Source organism: Chrysochloris asiatica, unplaced genomic scaffold (genome assembly GCF_000296735.1).
Source record: "Chrysochloris asiatica unplaced genomic scaffold, ChrAsi1.0 scaffold00008, whole genome shotgun sequence".
Lineage (NCBI taxonomy): Eukaryota > Metazoa > Chordata > Mammalia > Afrosoricida > Chrysochloridae > Chrysochloris > Chrysochloris asiatica.
This window is the reverse complement of record NW_006408526.1, coordinates 26369355-26394342: the sequence shown is the minus strand read 5'-3', so window position 1 is coordinate 26394342 and position 24988 is coordinate 26369355. Positions and strand designations below refer to the sequence as shown.

Below are 24988 nucleotides of genomic sequence, written 5' to 3'. Positions count from 1 at the left end.
AAATTGGATGTTACATTATCTCTCATTTTGCTTATTTTTGCTCAAAATGGAGACTAGGGTTATTGTTTGCAATGTTTAACTACTCATTTGGGCCATGTAAGCATTAGCAACACATCCAATTGAGCAAATGTGTGGTTTTCCTTTTCCATATGGAACAAAAAAAGAGGCCCACTTTTGCTCTAATACTTACATCCTTACGACCACTACACCCACTATCTTGCTGAGAAACATATGCAACAAATCATTGTACTTTCCGTTTTCTATCTTTCTCTATAGGAATTTTCAGCTGCTCCAATTCAGTGTGAAAGTCTCCCTGTGGGCAGAATTTTCACATTGGACTAAAGCAGTTGGAGAGCCCAAATATGTGGTTTAATCCCATAATTTATTGAAGCACTATCAGAGATTTATTATTCAACTTGATCATAAGGATGGCATGTTTATACATATTTAATTTCTTGTTTCTCTTCTGAATTGAGAAACTTATTAATCATAAGTCTCAGCGCTGTCTTTGCTTATTCATGGTGGTCAGGGCACCACCATGTTCTTATATTCACTCTACTGAATTCAGTATTCTTACTGATTTTTATTTCAAAAGGTTCAGTCTTAAGGTAAGGTTGTACCTTACATCAAGTTTTACTGTTCACTCGGTTGCATAAAAAATGATATAGATTCATCCTGCTGCATATTCTCAATTTGATATTCAACATTTTAGCTCCAGAATCTTTTGTTCTGACCATTTTGATATATGTGCAATATGTTGGCAAAAAGGGTAGTTTTCATTCTAATATATGACTCTATTTGAAAACAGTCTTTTCTCACATTTGATTTCCGAATTCAGAAGCATTAGACTAGAAGAATGTAAGCGTATGGAAAATTCTGCAAATTAATTGGCATTTGCTCTATTACTACATTTTCATCTCTAATGGCTTTATTACTATGCCATCGATTGAAGGTCAGGATTGTATTCTGGATCTCTGAATAATTTTAATGAAGTACAACTACTTTGGGGGCACAGTTTTGTGAGTGGGGGTGTATGTTTATGGTGAGTGGTTCTTTTAAGGACCCTTTTTTTTGTTTGTTTATATTTTCTGATTGACTTTGAAAACTTTAATCTGAAGATTGAAATCCAAGTGAAGGGTTGGGTTCAAGGAGAAATATCGTTTCCAGGTAAGGAAAATAATCTCAATAGTGTATACTTAATTTTATTTCAACTTTCCAGCCAATTTTCTAATTAACTGATGGCTAATCTAATGTATTGTTTTAACTTGGTCAGCAAGAACTTAGGAGTGGGACACTGGTCACTTGAATGATAACTTAAGAAGTTCTAAATAAACAGGGTGATTTTGCATAGTTCACTTGATTGAACGATGACTTGGAGTTTCTTTTCTTTTTCCCTCCTGTGGCCATTTGTTCTGTTTTTCTCATTTCCCATCAGGAATGTCCATTGATTGCCCCATTTTTGGATAAGAATGCTGCTGTTTACTAGTGAATTAAAGAATATGTCTAGAAGTAGATTTTGTGTTTAAAAGCCGGTGTGTTTCATTTGTATCGTAGTCCCACCACGTAATGTGATGATTGATATCCAGAAAGACACTGCGGTGGAAGGCGAGGAGATCGAAGTCAACTGCACCGCCATGGCCAGCAAGCCAGCCACCACTATCAGGTGGTTCAAAGGCAACAAGGAGCTCAAAGGTGAGGTGCAAATTGCCCTGCACTGATGTTAGTCAGCAATAGAGTTTAGCAGGAAATCTAAACCTCAGAGGCGTCTTGGTGTAGAACTGCGGGTTAATGCGCTGGACTGCAATGTTGTTTCAACTGTAGGGTCGGCAATTCAAGGTCCCCAACCGCTCCCCAGAAACCCTATACAGGTCTCTATGGGTCAGAACCAACTTGGTGACACTCAACAACCGCAGCATGTACCTTTGTGGAAATTGAAGGCAACTGCAAAATATGCCCCAAAAGATAGATGAGGGAACTTCATAAAGTCTGTGGAAAAGTTTCCTTGTCTTTCTATTCCATTTTCCCACGAGTTTTTGAATGCCCCTCATTATTTTATCATTCTAATTTCTAAATACCTGTAAACCAAAGCACAACAGTGTTCTGTTGTTCTCATTTGTGTCGTCATTCTTTGGTCTGAGAGATCTTGGTGATACCTGTTGCTAGATTTACTCAGTTATCCAGAAACAAGGGAGCATGGTAGCTCTTTAGGATAAGCACCGGGCTGTGAACCACAAGGTCAGAAGTTCAAGCTCACCAGCTACTCCATGGGAAAAAAATAAGGCTTTCTGCTCCCACAAAGATTTCAAAAACCTCAGACACTCTATACAGGGTCTCTGAGTTAGAAGCAACTCCACAGCACCTAACAACAACAACAGTAGCAACATCCAGAAACAACTCAGCTTATAAACAAAAACTCTTCAAATCAAGATATACCTTTAAGAGATCTCCTGGGAACTCAGGCAACCAATGCCTGTACCTTCAGTTCTGGCTGCTTTTGCCCTGTTAGTATATGGTAGCTCAAGACAATTCAGCACTCCAAATTGCACATGGGAAGTCCCAAGTCATCCTAACACGTGTTGAGTACATGCTGCCCTACAAGGGCTATTGTGCCCCTGCATGAAGATTGATATCCTCATTATGTATCCTCTGGAACCACCTTTCTTGGGAAACTTATCATTCACTTGACCACTTTGGCTTGTCAGCCGGTTCTTTTGCAGTGTTTCTAATTTAGTGAGGGTAGCTCAAGCACTGGGTCTTCGCAGAGATAATGCTGGCTCTTCCAATCCTTGCTGCCTTCGTGGTGGCACTGGAAAAAGAGCACAACCTATTTGGCCCTTATTTGTCCTAAGTTAGTTAAGGAGCTCTGGTAGCGTAGTGGTTATGAATCGGGCTGCGAACCTTAAGGTCAGCGGTTTGAAACTACCAGCTGCTCCGCGGGAGAAAGATGAGGCTTTCTACTCCCGTAAAGATTTACACCCTCGGAAACCCTGTACAGGGTCACTATGGGTCGGAACCGACTCGACGGCACTTAACAACTTATGTGAGTTAACATTCAGATGATTTTTTTCCTGCAAGACTCCCTTGCAAGTACTTGTTGCTATTGTTAAGTGCCGTCTAGTTGGTTCCGACTCATAGCAACCTTGTGCAGAGTTTCAAAGGCTATAAATCTTTGCAGGAGCAGAACATCTCATCTTTCTCCCATGGAGCAGATGGTGGGCTCCAACCACTGACCTTGTAGTTTGCAGTCCAATGCTTATCCTCCAGAGCCTGGACCAAAGGCTACTGTGATTATTTGACAGAAATGGTCAAAATGAATTTGGCTCTTTTTATACAAGCAGAAGCTCTAAAGCCAGACTGCCTGGATTTGAATCCTGCCTTCACTGCTTATCAACAGTTTGACCTTTACTAACTGTTTGCTCCAATGTCCTCGAAGTGGAGATAGTCACATTGCATAGCTAATATGGTTCTGATGAGGATAAAATGAGTGAAAATTGTTGAGATAAAACCTGGACCGCGGCAAGTTCTCTGTATGTGCTTGTTTAAAGAACTAAAGAGTGCCAGGAAAGAAAAGAATAAGGCCTTTTAGACAGGGGATAGAAAATCTAGAACTAAGAAACAAATCTATATATGACAGCTTACGTTTCCAATAGTTTGCTCTGTTTTAATTTTATTTCCTAGGTACAGTTTTGGAAGGAAGGAGTTTCTCATTTTCCCACTGCTTTTCTGTCTAAGTGAATTGAGCCATTAAACATGTACCGATAAGTACAAAACATTAAAAGAAAGTTAATGGTGCGCCGTGTCCCAGGGAGTGCTGAGTTCAGGAAAGGGGCTGCTTTGCCTTATTCATTCCATCCGGAAGCCTCCACCCTCCTTTTCTGGGTGTTCTTGGAAGTGTCTCCCATTTGGCCTGAAGCCCTATATTTTACTTTGCTCTAGCCCACTGCCACTGCATCTTTGTGATCTGCCCAAAGTCTCAGAGTTTAAACATTTCAATTCCAGTTTCAATTATGTAAATCCATTTTGTTACTTTCCCTCTTAATTGTTAATGATGGGGGTGGGAAGGGGGTTGTTTATATCTTTACTGCTGATTGGATTACATATGGGGATTTGGTTGACATCCTGGAATTTTTAAGCCACATGACAGCCTAATAGAAGTTTCAAGTTCAGATGGTTTTAAGGGTGAAAAGCACTTTTCTTTTCCTCCTGAATGGCGTGACCAGTCAGGTGTCAAAATGGTTCAAGTTTCCACTCACTGGTTTTTTTTCTTTTGTTTTTTTGTATGTGTGTGGAGCGGGGGGGCCTAAGACTATATTTAAATGTAATATATTTAAATAAAAACATAATTTTATTTGGCACTAAAATAGGTTAAATGCTATCCTGCAAGGTTAAAAAGCTCAAATGAAAGGAAGTTCTCATTTTATCAGGAGCCCTGATAGTGTAATTATGAGCTGGATTGCTTACTGCTAGGTCAGCAGCTGGAATCTACCAGCCACTCTGTGAGAGAAAAAGAAGGCTTTTTGCTCCTAGGAAGATTTACAGCCTCAGTAACCCTATACAGGGTGGCTACGAGTCGGAACCGGCTCAGTGGCACACAACCTCCAGCACCACCATTCACACATGACTCAGATGGCTTCTGTCCCATTTGTTGCCATTGGGGGGGAGGGGGCGGCCCAGGGCCACAGTCTTGGAAATTCACTCAGCTCTGGCTTCTTGGTATGTTTTCTGTCCGCCAGGCAAAGCGGAAGTAGAAGAGTGGTCAGACATGTACACTGTGACTAGTCAGCTGATGCTGAAGGTGCGCAAGGAAGACGATGGGGTCCCCGTGATCTGCCAGGTGGAGCACCCCGCAGTCACCGGCAACTTGCAGACCCAGCGGTATCTCGAAGTACAGTGTGAGTACCTGAGTATCTTCTGAGGGCATAGGGCAACTGTTGCGTAAAAACATCCCAGAAACCATTTACCAGATGCATGCGTTCTATACAGCATAGATGGAATTTCGATCCTGCCTTGTAGAAAATGAATAAAAGAACTCAGATTAAATAAGGCTGTTTTTCTGAAATTTTGCCAGATTGCAGAGTGCCAAGCAAGGTTTTGAAAATACTACGTTTCACCCACAAATATGAAAACTTTTAAGATGATTCCAATCTGTTCTAGCATGTGACTTAATTAATTTTTTATGAATATAGGCTGTCATAATTTCTACGCCAACAGCAACATCTAGTGTATTTCCACTCCTTTTTAACCTCATCATAAGTACTGAATTTTCTTATAGAAAGGATTTTATTCTCACTCTACATCAGCATTTTCTTTTAAATTGCATGTTTTCTTCCATTTTTAACTTAAATTGTAGCAATGAATTTGAAAGTCACAATCTCTGGGCTTGGCATTCCACAGTCTTGATAGCTCCATCAATAAAAGCTAGATTGTGGTGAATGAGCTTGTCTCCCTTCTGAGTTCTGTGAGTTAAACACATACTCCTCATCTTCTGGATTCTTCCTGCCTAGGAGACAAAAACTTTTTTAAATTCTGTTTTCTTTATGAAACCATCCTTGGTTCAAAGTTGTGGCACGTTCTCACTTCTTGTCAAAAGGCTTCTAAAGCTTGGCCTCCGAAAAATCCCAGGTGACCTTTGAGCATGCATAGTGAAAACATTATGAGCGTTCGCTCGGGGTGGTGATTGGTTGTCTGAGAAAGTTAGTGTGAATCCTTACTTTACTATTGCTCAGGGCTGCTGTAACAATGACCACAAATATGGTGGTCACAACGACAGAATTATATTCTCTCACAATTTTGGATGCCTGGAGTCTAAAATCAAGGTGTCAGCAGGGCTGCGCTCCCCCCAGAAGACTAAGGGAAATTCCATCCCTTGCCTCTTCCAGCTTCTGGTAGCTCCAGGCATTTCTTGATTTATACTGCATACTTCCAATCTCTGCCTCCACCTTCAGCTAAGCTTCTTCTCCTCCTTTCTGCATCTATTTCCTATGTATCTAAGGACCCTTGACTTTGGAGTTAGGATAAACCAGGCTGACCTTATCTCAAAAACCTTAATGACTTCTGCAGAGACCCTTTTTTTTTTTTTTTTAAATAAGGTCACACAGGTTCCAGGGGTTGGTTGTCACATGGCCATTTCTTTGGTGGGACACCAATCATCCCACCCCAGTTCCTGTCACGTGTTCAAATTGCCTGAGCTGAACAGCGGCCAGGGAAAGTGAACAAAAGTTGCTTGTAGGAGACCATCCCATTCTAACCTTTTCTTACTGTGTGAGCTTGGCTCAATTTAGCATTACATAAATGCAGGTTTTTCTTGTTAATTCATTTCATCTACTTCATTATGTAGCTTCATTATGGGCATCATGCTTATAATTTTCATATCACTAAAACTATTGTGGTGTAATGTCCCTATAATGGGAAAACAGAAATGCTCAGATATTATCTAAATTGGCAGATAGTAGATTTCTTGTGACTTTGTTAATATGTAATTCATTTAAGCAAACTTAATATCCATTAACTTTCCTTGTAGGGGCCCATTAGCTTTAATAATACATTAGCTCCTTTGTGAGACCTGAGTCGATAGCCTCCTCCCGGTTCCCGCCCGAAATTCTTTTTAGTAGCTTTCCACAGTGTCTTCTAAATGGAATAGAATCCCACCCACCTACAAAATTATACTCACTCCCAAATGCAAAATTTTCCAAGTGTTGTACCTCCTACCCCTTGAAAAACTTGATAATGATCCTTGAAGTGTTGGCTTCAAGATTCTGTAGATTCAAGTGGGATTTGTCTTTCCAAGAAAAGGAATAAAGTTCTGTATCTGGATCCATTTGACTCCAACATTACAAATCATTCATTACCAGAGCTTAACTGCATAAAAGTGACTGTAATACCTCCATTAAGCTCTGGGAGCCTAGTGGGTTACAAGGTGGGCTGCTAACTGCAAGGTCAGCAGTTCAAATCTGCCAGCTGCTCCTCGGGAGAAAGGTGAGCCATTCTTGTCCCATGAAGATATACAGCCTCAGAAATCCTATACCGGATCGCTATTAGTGGAAACCAACTCCACAGCACATAACCACCACCTGTGCCTCCAAACATGAAGGCTCGCCCACTGATCTTGCAAGCTTTGGTATGCCGTTTATGAGAGACTGTTCTTTTATCCAACTTAAGCTACACAATCAGTTTATCTTTGATTTTCTGTTCTTTGGAATATATTTAAGGGAAAAATTATCTTTTTTCATAAAAGGTTGAGAATTATGAAGTGTTATATTTATCTGAAAGGAGCCCTGGTGGCATAGTGGGTTATGTATTGGGCACCTAACCACAAGGTCTGCGGTTCGAGCCCACCAGGTGCTCCATGAAGAGGCTTTCTGTTCCTGTAATGATTTCCAGCCTCAACTCAACAGCACACGGCGTCCCTAAGTGGTACAAACCGTTAACATGACCAGCTGCTAACCAAAACACTAGAGGTTGAGTCTACCCTGAGGCACCTCAGGAGAAAGTCCTGGTAATTTAATTCAGAAAAATCAGCACTTAAAACCCTATGGAGCACAGTTTTATTCTGACATATATGGGATTGCCATGAATCAGAATTGACTGGACTCCAACTGGTATGTTAATCTGCATAAGAATTTAGGGTCTGGTTTGAAATTTCAGTTTCTTAAGACAGTCAGTAGACAGTTCGCTACCCACCATCCCTGGAGTGCTGTTCAAAGCTGCCCAACGTCAGCCAGGAATTCCATAAATAGCTTCTTCTAACATGACTGCACTTCTCTACTTTATTTCTTACCAGTTTTATTTTCTTCGAATACCAGTAGTTACATGAGGACAAAAGGGCCAATACTTCAAGTGCTCAGTCATTGGACCCTAATGCTTTTTCTGTCATTGGCCAGTGACGGTGATGACTCACCTCCACTTGCTCAAGGAGCAGAGAAGTGTTACCACATCTCAAGGACCATGAGGAAGACATGGATGCTTGAATGTGTGAGGTTCTTAGAGTGATTTGCTCAGTAGCTCATTGGCATGGATGTTGAATTATGTTAGATATCCTTTAAGAGTATCCTTGTCCTGGTGTGGTGCTTCAGGAAAATGCACCGGACTGCAAGGTTGGCAATTCAAACCCACCAGCCACTCCTCAGAAACCCTAGACAGGGTTACTATGGATTAGAATTGATTCAGCGGCACTTAACAACAACAGCAGCATTATTTAAGGAGTAAACATTATATTTTTTAATTTGCCCAGACCTTGAAGTCAGCAGTTCTTAAAGTTTTGGGGATTGTTGACCCCTTTAAAATGGCTGTAATAGCCATAGGCTTGGAAAAGAAGAATACGATCACATCTCTACTACCACATTTTGCTGACAAACTCAACTAAAAACCTATGTAAATCTCTGGAAAATTCTGAGTTAGACATTCTGTCTAATACACCAGTAAAGACATGGCTGTTTTTTTTCTTTTGCCACCTAAAAAGATTTCTTATACTATCAGTGACAAACGTAAGTTTACCATAGGAAATACTGAGCTCACCATGGCTCTCTGACTGGATAGGCTGTAGGTGAATAATACCACCTTGAGAGACTGGTATTAATTATGCTTACGTTGGTCCATTTTGCTCGATGAAGGCTTATGAGAGCCTATCTCTATCCTGTCTAAGCCAAAGGATGTTAACCAAGATATGATCAGGGTTAAACAGCAGATAATGGATTTGAATTCTGTATAAATTGCATCCTCTTTGAAAATATTTTTTTAAAGGAAAGGAAATAATGAAAACCTACATTGTGTGCCATTAAATATCTTACTTTAAAAAGAAAAAAGGGAGAGGAAGATAAAATTAAGAGAAGTGTTCTTCCTCTCCCTTGAAATGAAGTGCTACCATAGTGCATAGAAGACCAGACTTAAGCTTCAGCTTGGAATTACTTTTGTCTCATGGATCTAAGCCCTAATTAATTGAACACAGACATTCTTGCAGTATTTGTTTGTGAGTACCTTTATTTGTGGTACCAAGAGAAATTGTTGTGCCCAATTATGTGAAAAATCAACCAGATGTGTATGCTGTCATACTTTTAATAATCCTTAAAGTTTTGGGTGAGCACAGATATTAATTGTGTAGTATGCATTGAAGTGATTAACATCAATGTAATTTATCATCTGGAGATTTCTGAACATAAATAAATGAGTTGTTTTGTTCAGCAAGGTGTTGACCCTTTAGAAGCAGTGAATTATAGCCCCCCCATTTTTTTTTTTTTTTGTATTATAAATATGAAAGGCTTCACAACCAGCCAAGTGTTCAGTTATTTGATTTTCTGGGGCATTAGCCGCTCTTGTTTGTGACATTTCCCTGTTGGGTGCTCGTTTGCAAGCTCATTAATAAGGTTTTCTCATAGGAACATTGCTGGGAATGGAGAACATACAGTAGGGCTCTTACATTTTTAGTTTTCCTTCGGAGACTCAGCAAGGGTACAGCAGCAGCACACAGTGACAGGTTTAAAACAGAAAATAATTTCGATGGTGAGCTGGAATTCAAAGCTCTTTCCTTAGTCTGTTTTCATGTGACCCTAAAATCTTTCTGGGCATTTTTTTTTTTTTTTTTCCTTTTCAAATGTCTGTTTATGTTGTGTTGTTCAAATTTACAACACGGTTGATTCTAGCAGAGGGTGACAATTATAGCATGATCAGTAGAGCTTCAGATCTGAGGACCTATACTCTTGTCATATAGAAGGGCTGTTTAAACGAGCACAGTTCACTGTCTGAGCCTTAAAAGGAGGTGGCAACACATGGCGACATCAGCTGGGAATTCAAAGGACAGCTTTGACCCACAGTGTGCAATTCAGATTGCTTTGCAAACAAGGGAAAACCCATACTCCAGACAGAGCAAGATACGAGCTCTGGAATTACTGCTTCGTTTTCTTTTTTCTTTCTTTCTTTCTCTTTTGTCCATCAGAGCTTTGCTCTTTAAAATGTCTTTACCCCAAATACTCATTTTGTGACAGATTTGTGTGTGTATGCATGTTTAAAAGAAAAAAAAAAATTAAGAGATGAAGTTTTGGAAGGGAGAATGAAAACAAAGACTCTAGAAAGGGATGCCTGAATACCTTCCCTGCTCCGACTATCATCTGATAGTTAATTGCATACGTGGGCATCATTTTCAAAATGAGTTTTATTGACTCGATGGAGCCAGGCATTTGATCAATCCATATCCCTGTTCATCCAAGGTCCAGAGAAAGCTAGATTTTTTTTATTCTTTTATTCTCTCAATTGGGGGAAAATTGGGCATTGAGGAGATGATCAAAACTTTTCCTTTGTCTGTGCCCAAATCAATGTTTCTCTGGGATCAATAGTGTCCTGCAGTGAAAGGAGTTTTTCCTGGAAATTGGAAAATCTCCTCTGTTTGGAGTTGAGGGTAAGGCTTGGTCTCCAAGTTGTTGTTAAGTGCTGTCAAGTCAGTTGCAACTCACAGCGACCCTTTATAGGGTTTCCAAGGAGTGGCTGGGTGGGTTTGAACCACCAAGCTGTGGTTCACAATTCAGTGCTGATCCTACAGTGCCACACCAGGACTCCTGGTCTCCAAGAGTGGCCGTTATGTCCTGTCCTCCATTAATTCTGCTCTTGGGTTGTACTGTATTCCTCAAAGCTTAATAGCTGGTGTTGTCAGATTTAGCCTGTTTCTCTCTGATCTCCAGTCTCTTTTTTTGTTTGTTTGTTTTACAGACTTCGCTCTTCCTCCCACTCTCCCTTTCTTCCATTTCTTTTTAAGCAATGAATTGAGTTTCAGGGAAGTTGCAAGGGTAAGTCAAAAAGTATTGCTACTAGGGTTTCCAGTTTATACATGCATGGGTCTGTTCCTAACAAAAGGTGTTTACGCATGTCTCTGCAATCAATGGATGGCTGCAGGGAAGTTTTCTCAGGAGAACAGTTGTCCTAGTCTCATATAGGGTATCTGCAAAAAAAAGGACCAATCAGAGCAGTGGCTTCCAAAGAGATCTGCTGGGTCAATTAAATTCAAGGCAGAGAGCTCAACTCAGAAGGTTACAGAGACTGTTTGGTAGGATTCCCAAAGAATAAACTTGTTAGATTTTGTCCAGAGACACAGGATGAACGTGGGGCTTGTTATAAAGGAGTTTTAAAGAATATTAAAAACTACATTGGTGAGAAAGTTGTACCAAGGAATTTTTTTTTTCCCCATCATGACATTGTACCTGCTCATGCATTGAAGGTAGCAAGGGCCTGTCCTATGAGAGTTTCATTTGGGAAAACTTACCCCATCCACCCTACAACCCTGATCTGCTTTTTATTCCCCAAACTCTAACTAAACACTGAAAAGGAGCACAATTTCACGAGTCCCTCGCAAATGCCAAAACTGCCATTTTGACGTGGTGTAAATTGAAGAGTGCCTCATTCTTCGTGGAAGGGTTACAGAGATGGAAACACGGCCTTCAGAAGCATATAGACCTAGATGAAGGATATGTACATAAACAGTGTGTAGAGAAAAAAAAATAGTATCGTCTATGATATTTTTGTCTAAAAAAGGTTTCTATGATTTTTTAGTAATACTCTTTGACTTACCCTCATATTTCAGTATTTACCCTAAAATTGTTTTGTATTACACAGAGTAGTGGTCGTTCCAGGTTCCTGGTATTATTATCTCTATGAATTGTTAGTGTTGTGTTCTGCAATACCAAAGTAGGCAACTCAAATACACTGTGTGCTAGACTTACGTAAACTTTAAGGGAAAAAGGCCTTTGCCTTCATATATGTCCTCTGCAGGTACACCCAATAGAAAGAGGCCTCTTTTATTTAGGACTGCCTTCCCATATCTCAAGATGTGTCTGTGTGCCTGTTGCATGGCATACTTGCAGAGGGAAACTAGTCTTCCAATGTGTATTTTTCACTTGACAGTTTTTAACTCAAGGTCAAGTTTGGATTCTATGGCAGGTTAAATGATTGTGAAGCTGGCATTTGAAAAGAATGGTTAAGCAACATCCTTGATGGTTTCTCTTAAGATACCACCTTGAGATACTCCAGAAATGCTAAACAAATGTAGTGGGATAGATGTACATAAACAAGAACACCTAAGCTAAACTTCCCATTTGAGGAGCTGGATTGGCCTGCCAAAAGAAAAACATAGTTATGTTTTGTGATGAGGACCAAAGTGGATTCATGGTCTGATTTTTCTCAACAGAAGAACTAGGAGTAGAAGTCCATGCTTGATCATTTATCTATTTTGTCATTCGTTTATTCATTCAGCAAATATGTATTGAATGCCTACCCTGTGCCAAGCACTCTGTTAGACACCAGGGTTACAAAAACAAAACAAATTACCTACAGAGCTGCCACTCTTGTCTAGGAAATCTGGCTGTATGGATTTTTTTTTTTACCCAGTGCTTGTTTTAGAATTTTGAAGACTTCTCAAAAGATATGGAAGAATGCTCTCTGTATGTGAGTTTGCACCCCTGTTATAAAAGCATTGGGAACAGAACTTTATGGGATAATCTCACAAAAATAAATAAGATTCTGTCTGGTAGACAGTACTTTTAATAGCCACAAAGCTACTTGCAAGTTACAACAAGAGCCAGTAGTATTCTACTGTGGTTAAGTGGCCCATACTCTCTTTGGGAAGCACATCGGCCCCGCCAGGTTTGACTCATCCCACTCATCCTAGCTCAGCCTTCCTCAAGAAGTGCAGTTTAAGTGCTACAATTCATACAACAGATGTAACAGCAGGAGGTCCTTCACCCTGCAAACAAAATAGGAGGCAGTGAAAATTATTCATGAATGTATTATGGCAATAGAAAGCAAACCTTTGGAAGAGAGTTATTAACCCGTCCCAATCACCTCAAGAGTTGGACAGTGAATAAGGAGGACCATAGAAGAATTCAATCATTTGAGTTATGGTGTTGGAGGAGAATACTGAAAATACCATGGAATACCAAAAGAACAAACAGATTTGTGTTGGAAGAAGTGCAGTCAGAGTGCTCCTTGGAGGCCAGGATGGCCAAACTTAGTTTCTCATACTTTGGATATGTTGTCAGGAGGGACCAGTCGCTGGAGAAGGATATCATGTTTAGTAAGGTGGAAGGTCCAAGAATAAAAGGAAGATCCCCAATGAGTTGGATTGGCCAAGTGGCAGCATCAATGGGCAATGATTGTGAGGTTGGCCCAGGATCGGGCAGTGTTTCGCTCTATTGTGCATAGGGTTGCTATGAGTCGGTACCGAATCAATGGCACCTAACAAAAACATCAACAAAAATCACCTCGTGTTACCAGACATCCCTCTCCTTCAACGACAAGGCTGTCTTCTGACAACAGTTAGACAGCAGTACTGTAGGGGTGGACTCCTGCTGTGAGCTCAAGTGGCCCCGGATACTTTGCATTGCCATTCCCACATAATTGACAGCCCCTCTTCAGTCCATGTTTCCTCACTTGAATGCACAGGTACTGACCCAAACCCGCTCTCCTCAGCCATGCTGTTACCATGCTGCCCTCAAGTTATCCCTGGTAGCGAGCACCAGAAACAACTAGCACTTGTCCTACTCAAACCAGTTTTTTGGAATAGTGGATGAAATCTAAGTAAGGAACCTAAATAGAGTAATTGTGAGAACAGATTTGTACACAAGCCCATCAAAAAGCCTGTAATGTCACATTCCCTGATTCAGAGACTCTCTTGAAGCACGGTGTAGGATAAGCACTGGACTGCATGGTCAGGTTGAACCACAAGGTCAGTGATTCAAATCCACCAGCCGCTCCTCAGAAACCCTATACAGGGTCACTATGAGTTGATATTGACTTGATGGCACTTAGCATCAACAACAATGAAGCAAGGCAAAGTGGTGGGGGTCCCCAGGGAAACAGGGCAGGAAGGGCTCCTGTCTCTGCTCTTGCCTCTGGAACATGGAAAAGGTGATATCCTAGTCACAAGGAAACTGCAACCAACAAAATGCCTTTTTTTGGTTTTGTTTTTTTAATTAAAAAAAATATTAAGACCTGATACTGTAGTGTTGTGATCTAGAAAGGAGTCTCTGACTTCTCATTTACATAGGAAATTGAAATACAGGTTACAAGCTCTTGAGTTTCATCTTCTGAAAAGATCATAGAATATCGTGCAAGGTCACACTGGCATGAAATCAATTGTAATCTGCCAGCAAGCCATTCTAACCTCTTTAAGAGTTTCCTTTATATATATATTTATATATATCCCCCCTTATAGAGAGAGCAAAGTACATTTAAAGAAAGTCTCATCAGAATGCCTTTCTATTCTATATATTTTTAATTGGTTATTACTGTAGTGTGACTTAAAGCCTCCTGGTATTTAACCCTCTGTATAACTGTGACAAATGAACAGATTCCGTCAGCTCTATCAGTCTTGCTAAATGTCTTTTTATGGGGTTTTAGAAAAAGGACAGGGTATTATGAAAACCTCAGATCCCTCAACTTAATTGATTGGCTGTTGGTAATGCCATCTCCATACTGTAATTTCCCATAAGTGTGCAGACCTAACTATTTTTCTTATTTTTATATAGCAGTTCCATTTTATAGTGACATTAAGCCATTCTGCACAATACATTTTTGGATACTTACTGCGTTGGGTAGAAAGTGTCATCTGGCTTTTAGCCTTGTGCCTTACAATGCCAACTGAGGCATAAAAATGATCACCCAGAAAATGTACTAGTCCTTACCTCATTACTTAAAAATAAATCTTGAAGTCTGGTTCTGTTTCAGAAAAGATTTGGTGGGTTATAACATTTGATTTATGAATATAATTAAAACATAAATGATGAGCTGTGGGCTATTCAGTCAGCCATCTGGATTGTTCAGTATTTTGACATACTCATGTAGGATCATCCTGAGAAAACTGAAGGTCCCTCAGTCGGTGGAATCCCAGGTTTCTCTTCTACCTGTTGAGAAGGTTTAAGTTCCTTTTTCAGGACAAAGGATGGAGAACACAATTTGTTTTTAAATATCCATCACCTGGGAATGTGTCTTGGCACATAGACCTATTTGCTTCCTAGGTTGACTGTGAAGATAGCTCAGCTGCCCACGGTCAGATAGTATACCTATAAATACTGCATGTGTCAAGAGAGGGAGACTTTTTTCTGTATAATACAAGCAAGATTAATGTTTACCTCTCCAGCCAGCTATTAAGGTAACTGTGGCAGCTGTACCCATAAGTAGATGGTAGATGTTTCTCCAGAAACCTCGAGAGTAAATTGGGAAAATCAGTTATCAAAATTGAAGGTGTGTTTTCTGTGGCTTTAATTTATGTGATGTTTATATAAATTCCAGGTCTAGCAAGTCCTGAACTTATTCTTCCTAAATTATGTGAGTAATTGAGACCTGGGAAACAGCTCATTTTGTTGTTGTTGTTCAGTGTCGTTGAGTCAGTTCTGACTCATAGCAACTCTGATAGCGTTTCCAAGGAGCAGCTGGTGGGTTTGAACTGCCAACTTTGTAGTTAGCAGTCCATTGCTTATCCTACGGTGCCACACCAGGACTCCAAACAGCTCATTAGGAACATTTAAACTAAAAGGAACTGAGTGATACTGAAGAGGGAGGATGGGTTAGATGTTCAACACTATTATTCATGGAAATTGAGTATGTAAAACCCGTAGTGAACTGTGCTGAAAAATATACCCTCTCTGTTTGCTTGTAAATTATGCAAAGGACGGGAAGGGAATAAAACACACACACATACACACACAAACCTTCCACATCAGCCAGCAAGCATTCAACTTAGCCTTAATTAATGGGCCAAAGTCAGTAGCGCATGGAAAATGTAGCCCTTCCGTGGATCAGAGATTAACCTATACCAAATGTTACATATCAGCCCAAATTTGGGGCTTTAAATGTTGCCTTCACTAGAAGGGTTCCTGGATAAGAATGACAGAGGTTCACCTAACCAGGAACTGTTAGGGAATAAGTATTTTGTGGCTTTGTGTGTTTGGTGTCAGAACCTTCTTCCGTTAATGATTTTGTCAGTATTTTTTTTGTCTTTTTTTCGTTTTTTTTTTTTAAATAAATTTTACCAACTAGCTAGCTGTGTGTTTTAAACCACTGAAACTCATAGACTTTCTTATTCTTAGTCCACATGTAGTCTCTAGCTACAAGGGGTGCCCAAAGCTGTGGAAATTGTGCCCAAAAGCTCTTGCTTCAGCTCAGCTCCCAGTACTACTGGTTCAAGGCCATCATGTTTATACTTGCTGAGGATTTCTGCCCTTCTTTAATGCCTGCCTGCCCAACCCAGTTATCAGTATCTGGAAACCTCTATGCTGCTTTACTCTGACACATTTTCTCGACCAGCAAGTCCTAGGATAGAACCATGTTACTTGCAAGGATCAGCCGGAGCTTTCGGGCTTGTTAACTTTTAAGTGACTTAGCTTCTCGGCAAGCACTACCAATTCACAGTGTGCAATGCACACCAGTATACTAGGAGGTTCTCTGAAGAGGTTTTGAATGCCATGTGGTTTCCTGAGTTACGAGAGAACACCCTATGATGGGAACATATTATAAAAATGCATCTGCAAAGCAACCTACCAGAGAGAGAGAGGGCTTCCTTGCACTACTGGGCTCTCTGTGTTCCTAGCCTCGCCTTTACCACACAGGACAAATGTTAATGAGCATGTATTAGGTCAAGGGGACAGTGTTTAGGTGGTCTGACTGTAACAGAAAGTTAAAGCTGTGGAAATTCTTTTGACCTTTCAGCCAACAGATACCTTCCCCACTTAGGTTTATTGTTCTTCAATACAAGCCCAAAAATATACATCTGTAGAGCCACAAAACTAAATGAGAATACTGATTTAGGGATTAACAGTTTGATAGTTCAGCCTGAAGAAATTAAACAAAACAAAAAATCTCTTAATTCAGGGTTTATTTGTGATTGTATTTGTATGTGTATCTATGTATCCAATTCTCATGTGATTTTATTTGTATCTATGTATCCAATTCTCTTTCAACTTCTTCCCAATTTCCCCAACTCCCATCATTCATCTCTCCTACCCCCTCAAAGGCCCGTTCACAGTTTTAAGTTGCTAGTGGAAATAAGAACACCTACATCATTTACCTAAATTCTTCACTCTATTTTAGTTATGAACGCCACTGTGAGATCTAGTTTTGAATCGAGAATCCCTCCCAACATACAGCTCCTGGATCTGTCTCATTGTTATGTTAACTCTATAGACATTCTCTGAGTGCCGGTGTTCTCATCTAAAAAACTGGACTTAAACTGCGCCACCATTGATGATTTCTATTGCAGAAGGTTCTCAGGAAATGTCAGTTTCCTTCCTTCTTATGTTTATACTGAGATGTCAGAACAATTTCATTGGGAGCCACCCAAACCTCCCATTGCTTTATTCTGAACACCATTTCAGTGGAATTCAGAAGTTTTGCTTTTTTCATTTGAAAACAACAGCACAGAAAAGGCAAGCTATTTAATATTCAGTGTCATAACGTATTGTCACATAGTAATATATGATATATGATAAAAATGTATCAATTCTGAGCACCACAAATATCTGTGGCTTCACCTCAGCATGAAGGCAAATGAGTTTCCTTTAGCTTGAGTGAGTTTGGAGATAAACTTCAATGTAACAAAATGTATTTCACAGGAAATGTTTGATGTGGCGCAGTTGGCTTATGAATCTCTTATCTATTCGCAGTTCGCTCCTTGGAGTTATTAGTCAGTTTAATTTGAGCAAATGCCAGGATTACTAACTAATTAGAAGAAGGATGTTACTGAAGGCCTAAGGATGGGGAAAGAATGAGTGCTGGTAGTGTGGGGTTTGTGGCCGCATGCAAGTCTGATTTTGTCTGATGATATCATTTGCTAAACATTATATTTTATGCTGTTGTCTCACAGATAAGCCTCAAGTGCATATTCAGATGACTTACCCTCTACAAGGCCTCACCCGGGAAGGGGACGCGCTTAAGTTAACATGTGAAGCCATCGGGAAGCCCCAGTAAGTACTGGAGTTTGGCAGAGGGTCATGTAAATGTCACAACACTGAGATGTGCATTCACAATTCACTGGCCTGTCACCTGTCTCCCACTGCAAAAAAATGGAAGATTTCTCAGGAAATACAGAATAGTCAGTGAAAGGGGGAATAAATAACTGTAGTTCTTAGTGGTCAGGATTGGGGGACTATGTAATGCCAACTAGAATTGAAATCTCACCGAATTTTACTTCATTATCATCAATTTGACGGGCTGTTTTCTTTTACACACAAATTATAATCCTAATAAATGTCTAGTGTGCCCACGAAATATTGATGCATCTGCTACCTTCTGTGTTACTAAGCTGCCTTAAATTGAGCTGCTCTGTCTATAGCTGGTGTTGGTAAGTGCTCCTGTGTCTGTTCTGACTCATAGCAATCCTGTAGAGAGTTTCCAGGGAGCAGCAGGTGGATTTGAACCAATGACCTTGCAGTTGTCAGGACTCTTAGGCTACCTGTAGGCAAATGAATCTGTCCTATTTTTAATGGCACATACTATTCCCTCAATGAAAAGTGTACGTCTAGAAATATTTTTGTCAAGTAAGGAATGCTCCAAGAATTTTTCTCAAGGGATATATGCTATTGCGTAAGAAAAAAGAAAACCGACTAGTTACATTACTGACGATGCTAAATGATCTAGAGTGAATCCGAGAAACTAGACAAGGGGGCTTCCACAAGTTTGTAGAAAAATAGAATGAAAAGATAATGGAATTATCTTTCTGACACCCCCTCATATGTATCACCAGAGTCCCTGGATGGAGCAAATAGTTAATGCACTTGGCTGCTAACGAGAATCTTTGAGGTTTAAGTTCACCCTGTGGCACTGTGGAAGAAAGTCCTCGTCATTTACTCCCCAAAATCAGCCAGTGAAAACCGTATAGTACAAGGTTCTACTCTGACATACATGGGGTCACCATGATTCAGAATCAACTCCGTGACAAGTTTTTTTGTTTTTTTTTTTAACATTGAAGACTAGTTGTTGTTGTTGTTAAGTGCCATCCAGCTGGCTCTTAAACACTAGTACAACAACAAAAAAGTCATGTGATGATACCACTGTAAATAGGGTACAGTTTGGGATCGTTCATCTTTTTAGTAGAATGGAGATTGTTTTAAACTATTTCTTAAGGGCGGGGTGGAACAAACCATGTAATCATGAAATGAAAGAACAAGTTGTGATTGAGAGTACTCAGACTTTTGGTGGTGGAAGTGGTGGTGGTTTTGTGCTGTTGAGTCAATTCTGACTCATAACGACCTTCTACAGGGTTTCTGAGGCTGGAAATCTTCACGGGAGCAGAAAGCTCTTCTTATTTCTCCCACAGAGCGGCTGGTAGATTTGAACTGCTGGCTTTGTGGTTTGCAGCCCAAGGCGTAGCCCACTATGCTAGTAGGACTCCTTCCAAGTTTTCATAGTCCCCAACAAAAACCAGCATTGAGCTCCCTCTGCTGTCCCTTGTGGTATGATTTTTTTCTTTTTCTTTTCTCTCTCAGAGTGTTGTTAACAATATAACTATCACAGCTTTCAAATAAGAACTCCAAGCCTCTTAACACAGCTTCCCCAGTGTTTGGGAAGATTTACCCCCATGACACGCTGTGATACAGACCAGTGAACCCATGGAACTTCTGTTGATCTCTTTTCTCGCTTCCAGCCCTCTCTAGATTGTGCTTTCTGCTCCATGAGCTACAATCTCCTTCTCTTTGTTCTGATGGCACCATGAATTAAGGCCTCAAGGTTGGTGGTTCAAACCCACCGGCTGCTCTGCAGGAGAATGATGAAGCTTTCTACTTGTGTAAAGATTTACAATTTCTGAAACACTCTGGAAGAGTTCACTCTGCCCTTTAGGAGCCATCATGAGTTCGAATCAACTCGATGGCAGTAAAGTTGTGTTTGGGGGTTCTTTTTGGTCATAAACATTTGAATTTTTAAAGATCACCTTTAGGGGGTGGACCGTAATCTTGCTTGTTTAGATTTCTTCTGGTGTTCGTAGGTTGTTTGGTTTGGAAAGCTTCAAACCTCAACAGAGCCAATTCAGATCTTTCTTTTTGTAAGCTATTTAAATTCTGTCCTCATTAGCAACTTTCCTTCTCTCCAGACCCTACAAAACAATCTAATGGAGAGAGGGGTGGGGGGGAAGATTCTCAGAGGCCTCTTGCCACCTGCAATACCTGACTTCAGCCACATTAACTGCATTTACACAGTAGAGTATCTCATGCTAACCTGTATTTTGTTTCCTGTATTTTTTTTTCCCCCTGAAGAAGGAACTGTGTTCAATTGAATGTGCCACAGGGGCAGTAAATTACATGTTTCCTTCAGGACATTTCTGCCAGAGAGGGTATTTGTTTGTTCCTCTCAAATAGGGCCGGGTATATGGTTGTGTGAGCAAGCACAGCTTTACTCTGCCGCTATCCCTTCTAGCATATTACCTATTTATTTTCTCAAGAAATTGCATACTATAAAGATGGTAATTTAACTTGCTGTTAAATGTTGTGAATATTCTCTGCACTTACCCCCACTGATTGTTTCAGCTGTCAAGCAGCAGGACATTAGATCGGATTGCCAGGCAGACCCATTTGCCACTGCCTGAAAGGAGGACATATGTGGTACTCATTTTTAAATAATTTACTGGGTTCTGATGACAAACTCATGTGTAATTAAAGAAACATTGTGCCTTCACATCCCATTTGAGAATGGGCATGCTACTTGACAGGGCAGACTTGGGCATCCCTTGGCCATCTTTCTTGTTTCATCTCGATGCAGTACGAACTGAAAGGTAGTCACTCCCATGCCCAAACCTGTGCACTGCTCTTCCTTCCAAAGGAAAGTTTTCAGGCACAGTCTGAGGTGAGGGCTCCATTTTTCACAGGACTTGAAGACGATGCCTCGAAGAAGGGAAATTGTAAATTCCAAGCATTTACAAACTATTTTGCACGTCTGCCTGTTTGGCTCCACATGCAGCATCTTGTGAAATTTGCTTTGCCTGTCATTGTTGTTAAGTGCCATTGAGTCGATTCTGACTCACAGGGACTCCGTGCAGCATGTCCTCGGAGCTGCTGGTGGGTTTGATCCATTGACCTTTAGGTTAACAGTCCAGTGCGCCTCCTACAGCGCCACACCAGGGTTCCTTGCTTTGTCTGGTGGAGACAAATACTGTATTCACTAAAGCGAGCTTATCTCTGATGAGCAAGTGCCTGGGATCTGAGGAATGTACGTGGAGTTGCACCTGACAGTGATTAACTGAACGCCTCTTCCTCAGTGTGTTCTGCCTTCTGAGCAGGTGTGCACACAAGGGGAAGGTGCATTAATGGATGGGCCTCTGAGACCTCCGTAAAGAAAAGTCAGGGGGCATCAGAGAGTGTGGCAAGTGTTTTGGGTTGGGCAAGGTCGTCTGTAGGTCACAGTTAAGGAGAGAGGACGTGATTCTGTCGTTCCAGAACCAGAAGTGGTTCTCCAAACAGCAGAGGTCAAAAGCAAGAAGTGAAATGTCATTCCTTTGTGTGGAACTCTGAATTTATTTAAATATTGCAAGTGTCTTGGTGTGTTAGAGACCAATAGATTAATACATGTATCATTAGCCAAGAACTCAATGCCCCCACCCCCGAATTAATAATAAGAAGTCCTGGTGTGGCGCTGTGGGCTAATGCGTCAGACTGCAAAGTTGTTTGAACTGCAAGGTTAGCGGTTCAAGCTCATCAGCTGCTCCTTGGAAACCCTATACAGGGTCATGATGGGTTGGAATCAACTCTATGGCATTCAACAACAACAATTAATAAGATGATTAGCAGTGGGAGAGCTCTGTCCTATCTGAATTGGTGTGAAACCACACAGCAGGGCATTAAAAATAGGTACAGTGGTTTATTTGCAGATTTCTTTCAAAGATAAATTGGAAAGAATGAGACTGCTACTTGTGGTCTGTTAAAAGTTTTTCAACCCCTGATCATGTTTTCATTGTTTAAAAAAAAAAAAAAACCCACAAAATATCATATGCCAAGCAGTTTTGGGGAGACTTCAAGGTTGTACTTCTGTGGATTTGAAATACCTCCAGTAGGTTTTCTTTCACTGTGTCGCCCCTGAATGTACAGTTCATTTAATAGGTGAATGAGAAGTCTGATGTAGATTCCTTAATGGGAAATAATAATGAAAGATGCCTTTTGTCCCCTTCTTCTGCAGGCCCATGATGGTATCTTGGGTGAGAGTGGATGATGAAATGCCTCAACATGCCGTATTGTCTGGGCCCAACCTGTTCATCAGTAACCTAAACAAAACAGATAATGGGACATACCGCTGTGAGGCTTCAAACATAGTGGGTTCAGCTCATTCGGATTATATGCTGTATGTATACGGTACGTGAGAAGATGAAACAGCCTCCTACTCAACTCATGTACATGGAGCCAAAGCGTATGGTCAAGTTGGAACCCCAATGCCAGTTGGGTCCTTCCAGAAAGGAGAACTGGTAGTGCAGTGGTTAAGCACTCATGCTAAGCAAAAGTTTGGTAGGTTGAACCCACCAGCCACACTGAGGGAGAAAGAAGTGACAGTCTTGTTTCCTAAAAGATTTACAGCCTTGGAGACCCTATGGGGGCAGTTCTGTGTCCTGCCAGGCTGCTGTGAGTCTAAATCGACTCCATGGCCGTGGGTTTTGTTTTTCTTCAAGATCTAAAAGAAACCTGTGAGAACAGTGACTCTCCTTCACTCCCTCTAATTGTGGGGTTTCCCCACTAGATCCCAGTCTCTGATCCTGCTGAGCCCTAAAGTTGTGTCCTCAGGCACAAACCAGGGACATGATGTTAGAAGTAATAATGGAACACAGTCCATCCTTACCAATTAATGGCTTTTCAGCTTAGAAAGTTTATTCCCAGTGGGATTTTCCTATGATATTGATATTGGGGTGAGTCTTTCTCTTGCTTTGATGAGCAGAACTATTCCATTTTCAGCATGAAGCTATTAAATCCCAGAGGATGCTATAAGCCAGTAAATAGTTGAAAAAGTGCAAAATCCTCGTTGGCTGCATAAACTACCTGTAGCCACTGCCCTGCACACAAATGCTTTTGTCTTCTTTTTTTCCTGTTTTTTGTTTTTTAATTTGTGTGGAGATTATAGCCAAGAAAACCCTATGGATCAGTTCTACTCTGTAACAGATGGGGTTGCCATGAGTCAAAATCGACTGGATAACTACAAGTTTGGGGGACTTGGGGTTGGTTGGTTGGTTCGTCTGTTTTGGTTTTCTTAATCAACATCTTTTTACAGTGTTATTGAATTTCCTTCTCTCACCAACAAATATTTATCGAGTATCTATTATGTGTCAGGTGTTTTAAGCGTATTCCCCATTTAGTTGAGAGTGTACTGCCTCTCCAGTCATTTGATGACAAATTAAGTCTCTCCTGTCCAATGGAAGCTCCCGATTAGTTTTATACTCAAAAAAGCAGTTGTGGACTTGTCACACAGAAGGAGTAGCCGTAGAAGTTAACATTTCACTGTGTTGTAAATAGTGGAATATGGTTTGTGTGCTTCAGGTGGGAGTCCATTCTTCATGTTAGCAGCATAAATAATCCAAGTATAATTTATATCTGTGGAGTATATACACTATAAAATCTTAGAACCAAGGCCACTTTCCTTATGAAGAAAATAGGAGTGGCAGTCTTTGTAATCAAATAGAAGCGTGTTTTGCACCATATCTACATGGATAGTCCGCTATAATCCTCAGCCTACACCTGAGGTCTTTATTTTCCTCAGCGTAATGCAGAATGAAAAGCTCATGTCTAATCACCTTATTCGTAGACTGCTGAGATGTTGTCTTTGCACACTGCCCATGTTGTCTGTGGCCCACAGATAATAGCATTAATTCTCCTTAGTAGCTAAGAAAATCACAGTGAAGGTAATGACTTCAAGAAGGTGCAGCTCTCCTCTGCAGGTGAGAGAGGGGACACGTGACCCGTTTTTGGTTGGCAATACGCAGAGCCGTCTCTGTCCATCAGCTGTCTACGATCTGCTGACCAAAGGGGAATGGAAGCCAAGTGCCTCCCTTCTGCTTGTTCATGTGCTCTCTCCACACTGGGTGTGAGCTTCTGAGGTCTGCCCAGGTTGACAGACTTCCAGACCAGCTTTCATATAAACTCCAAATGTTACAAAGCAATGACGAATCTCCACCAGTCTATTATTGCATTGACTTGATTCCTTCAGTCAACGAAAACTGAGTTATCTGGAGAAACTGGACTTATTGTACCTGTTGTTACATGCCCATCAAGTCAATTCTGACTCATAACAACCCTTAGAGGGTTTCCAAAGAGTAGCTGGTAGGTTTGAACGAATGACCTTGTAGTTAGCAGTCCAGTACTGATCCTACAGCACCACAACAGGACTCCTTATTGTACCTACTGCTCCTGTATTCAAGATGAGAAACTCCTTGTGAATTGGGTGGACAGCTGTATTTGAATAATTTAGCCTCATAGCTTCTCACTAGCGTTTATTGAGGGCCAAGCCTTTTGATAAATATTTTATATGCATGGTCTCATCCAACACCATGAGGAAAACAATATTACCATCCCATTTCACAGATGGTAAAGTATGCCCAAACTCACAAAGTAACGAATTATGTGACAGCGCCATGCTACTATCTGACCCCAAAGTCCACAGTGGAGGCATATGGCTTTCTTTGTAATTCTTCATAATCTCATTACTTTCCAGATAGAATAATTCCCTTTTTCTGAAGTGCCTGACCTCTTTAGTCCAGTCCACACCTAACTTCCTAGTCATATTTTCAAATCCCCTTCATGTCCACTTATTGTATTGTGGACATCACCCATTTCGTGTCAATGTTTTTAGAAATAGGTGCAGAAATAACACTCCAGTAGTCCAGGGAGTCTCCCAGGTACACCATTTTGTGTGTGTGTGTGTGTGTGTGTGTGTGTGTGTGTGTGTGTGTGGTAAATAGTATCATTGAACCAGGTCAGAAAAGCCACATTAATTGTTCCCAGGCTGGGCAGCAGGACCCTTCCCAAGTTGGAGCTAACCATGTGTGCGAGTA

At 40.8% G+C, this 24988-nt stretch overlaps 1 protein-coding gene across 7 annotated transcripts in view; it reads left to right on the top strand.

Moving 5' to 3' along the window:
- Positions 1-24988, top strand: part of CADM1 (cell adhesion molecule 1) — a 470209-nt gene that overhangs the window by 399657 nt on the left and 45564 nt on the right. For all 7 annotated transcript variants that reach the window (XM_006833846.1, XM_006833842.1, XM_006833843.1 and 4 more), the window contains exons 4-7: positions 1555-1692; positions 4734-4892; positions 17837-17936; positions 22135-22307. In XM_006833846.1, the coding sequence (XP_006833909.1) occupies positions 1555-1692; positions 4734-4892; positions 17837-17936; positions 22135-22307 (570 nt within the window). The remainder of the gene's footprint in view (positions 1-1554; positions 1693-4733; positions 4893-17836; positions 17937-22134; positions 22308-24988) is intronic.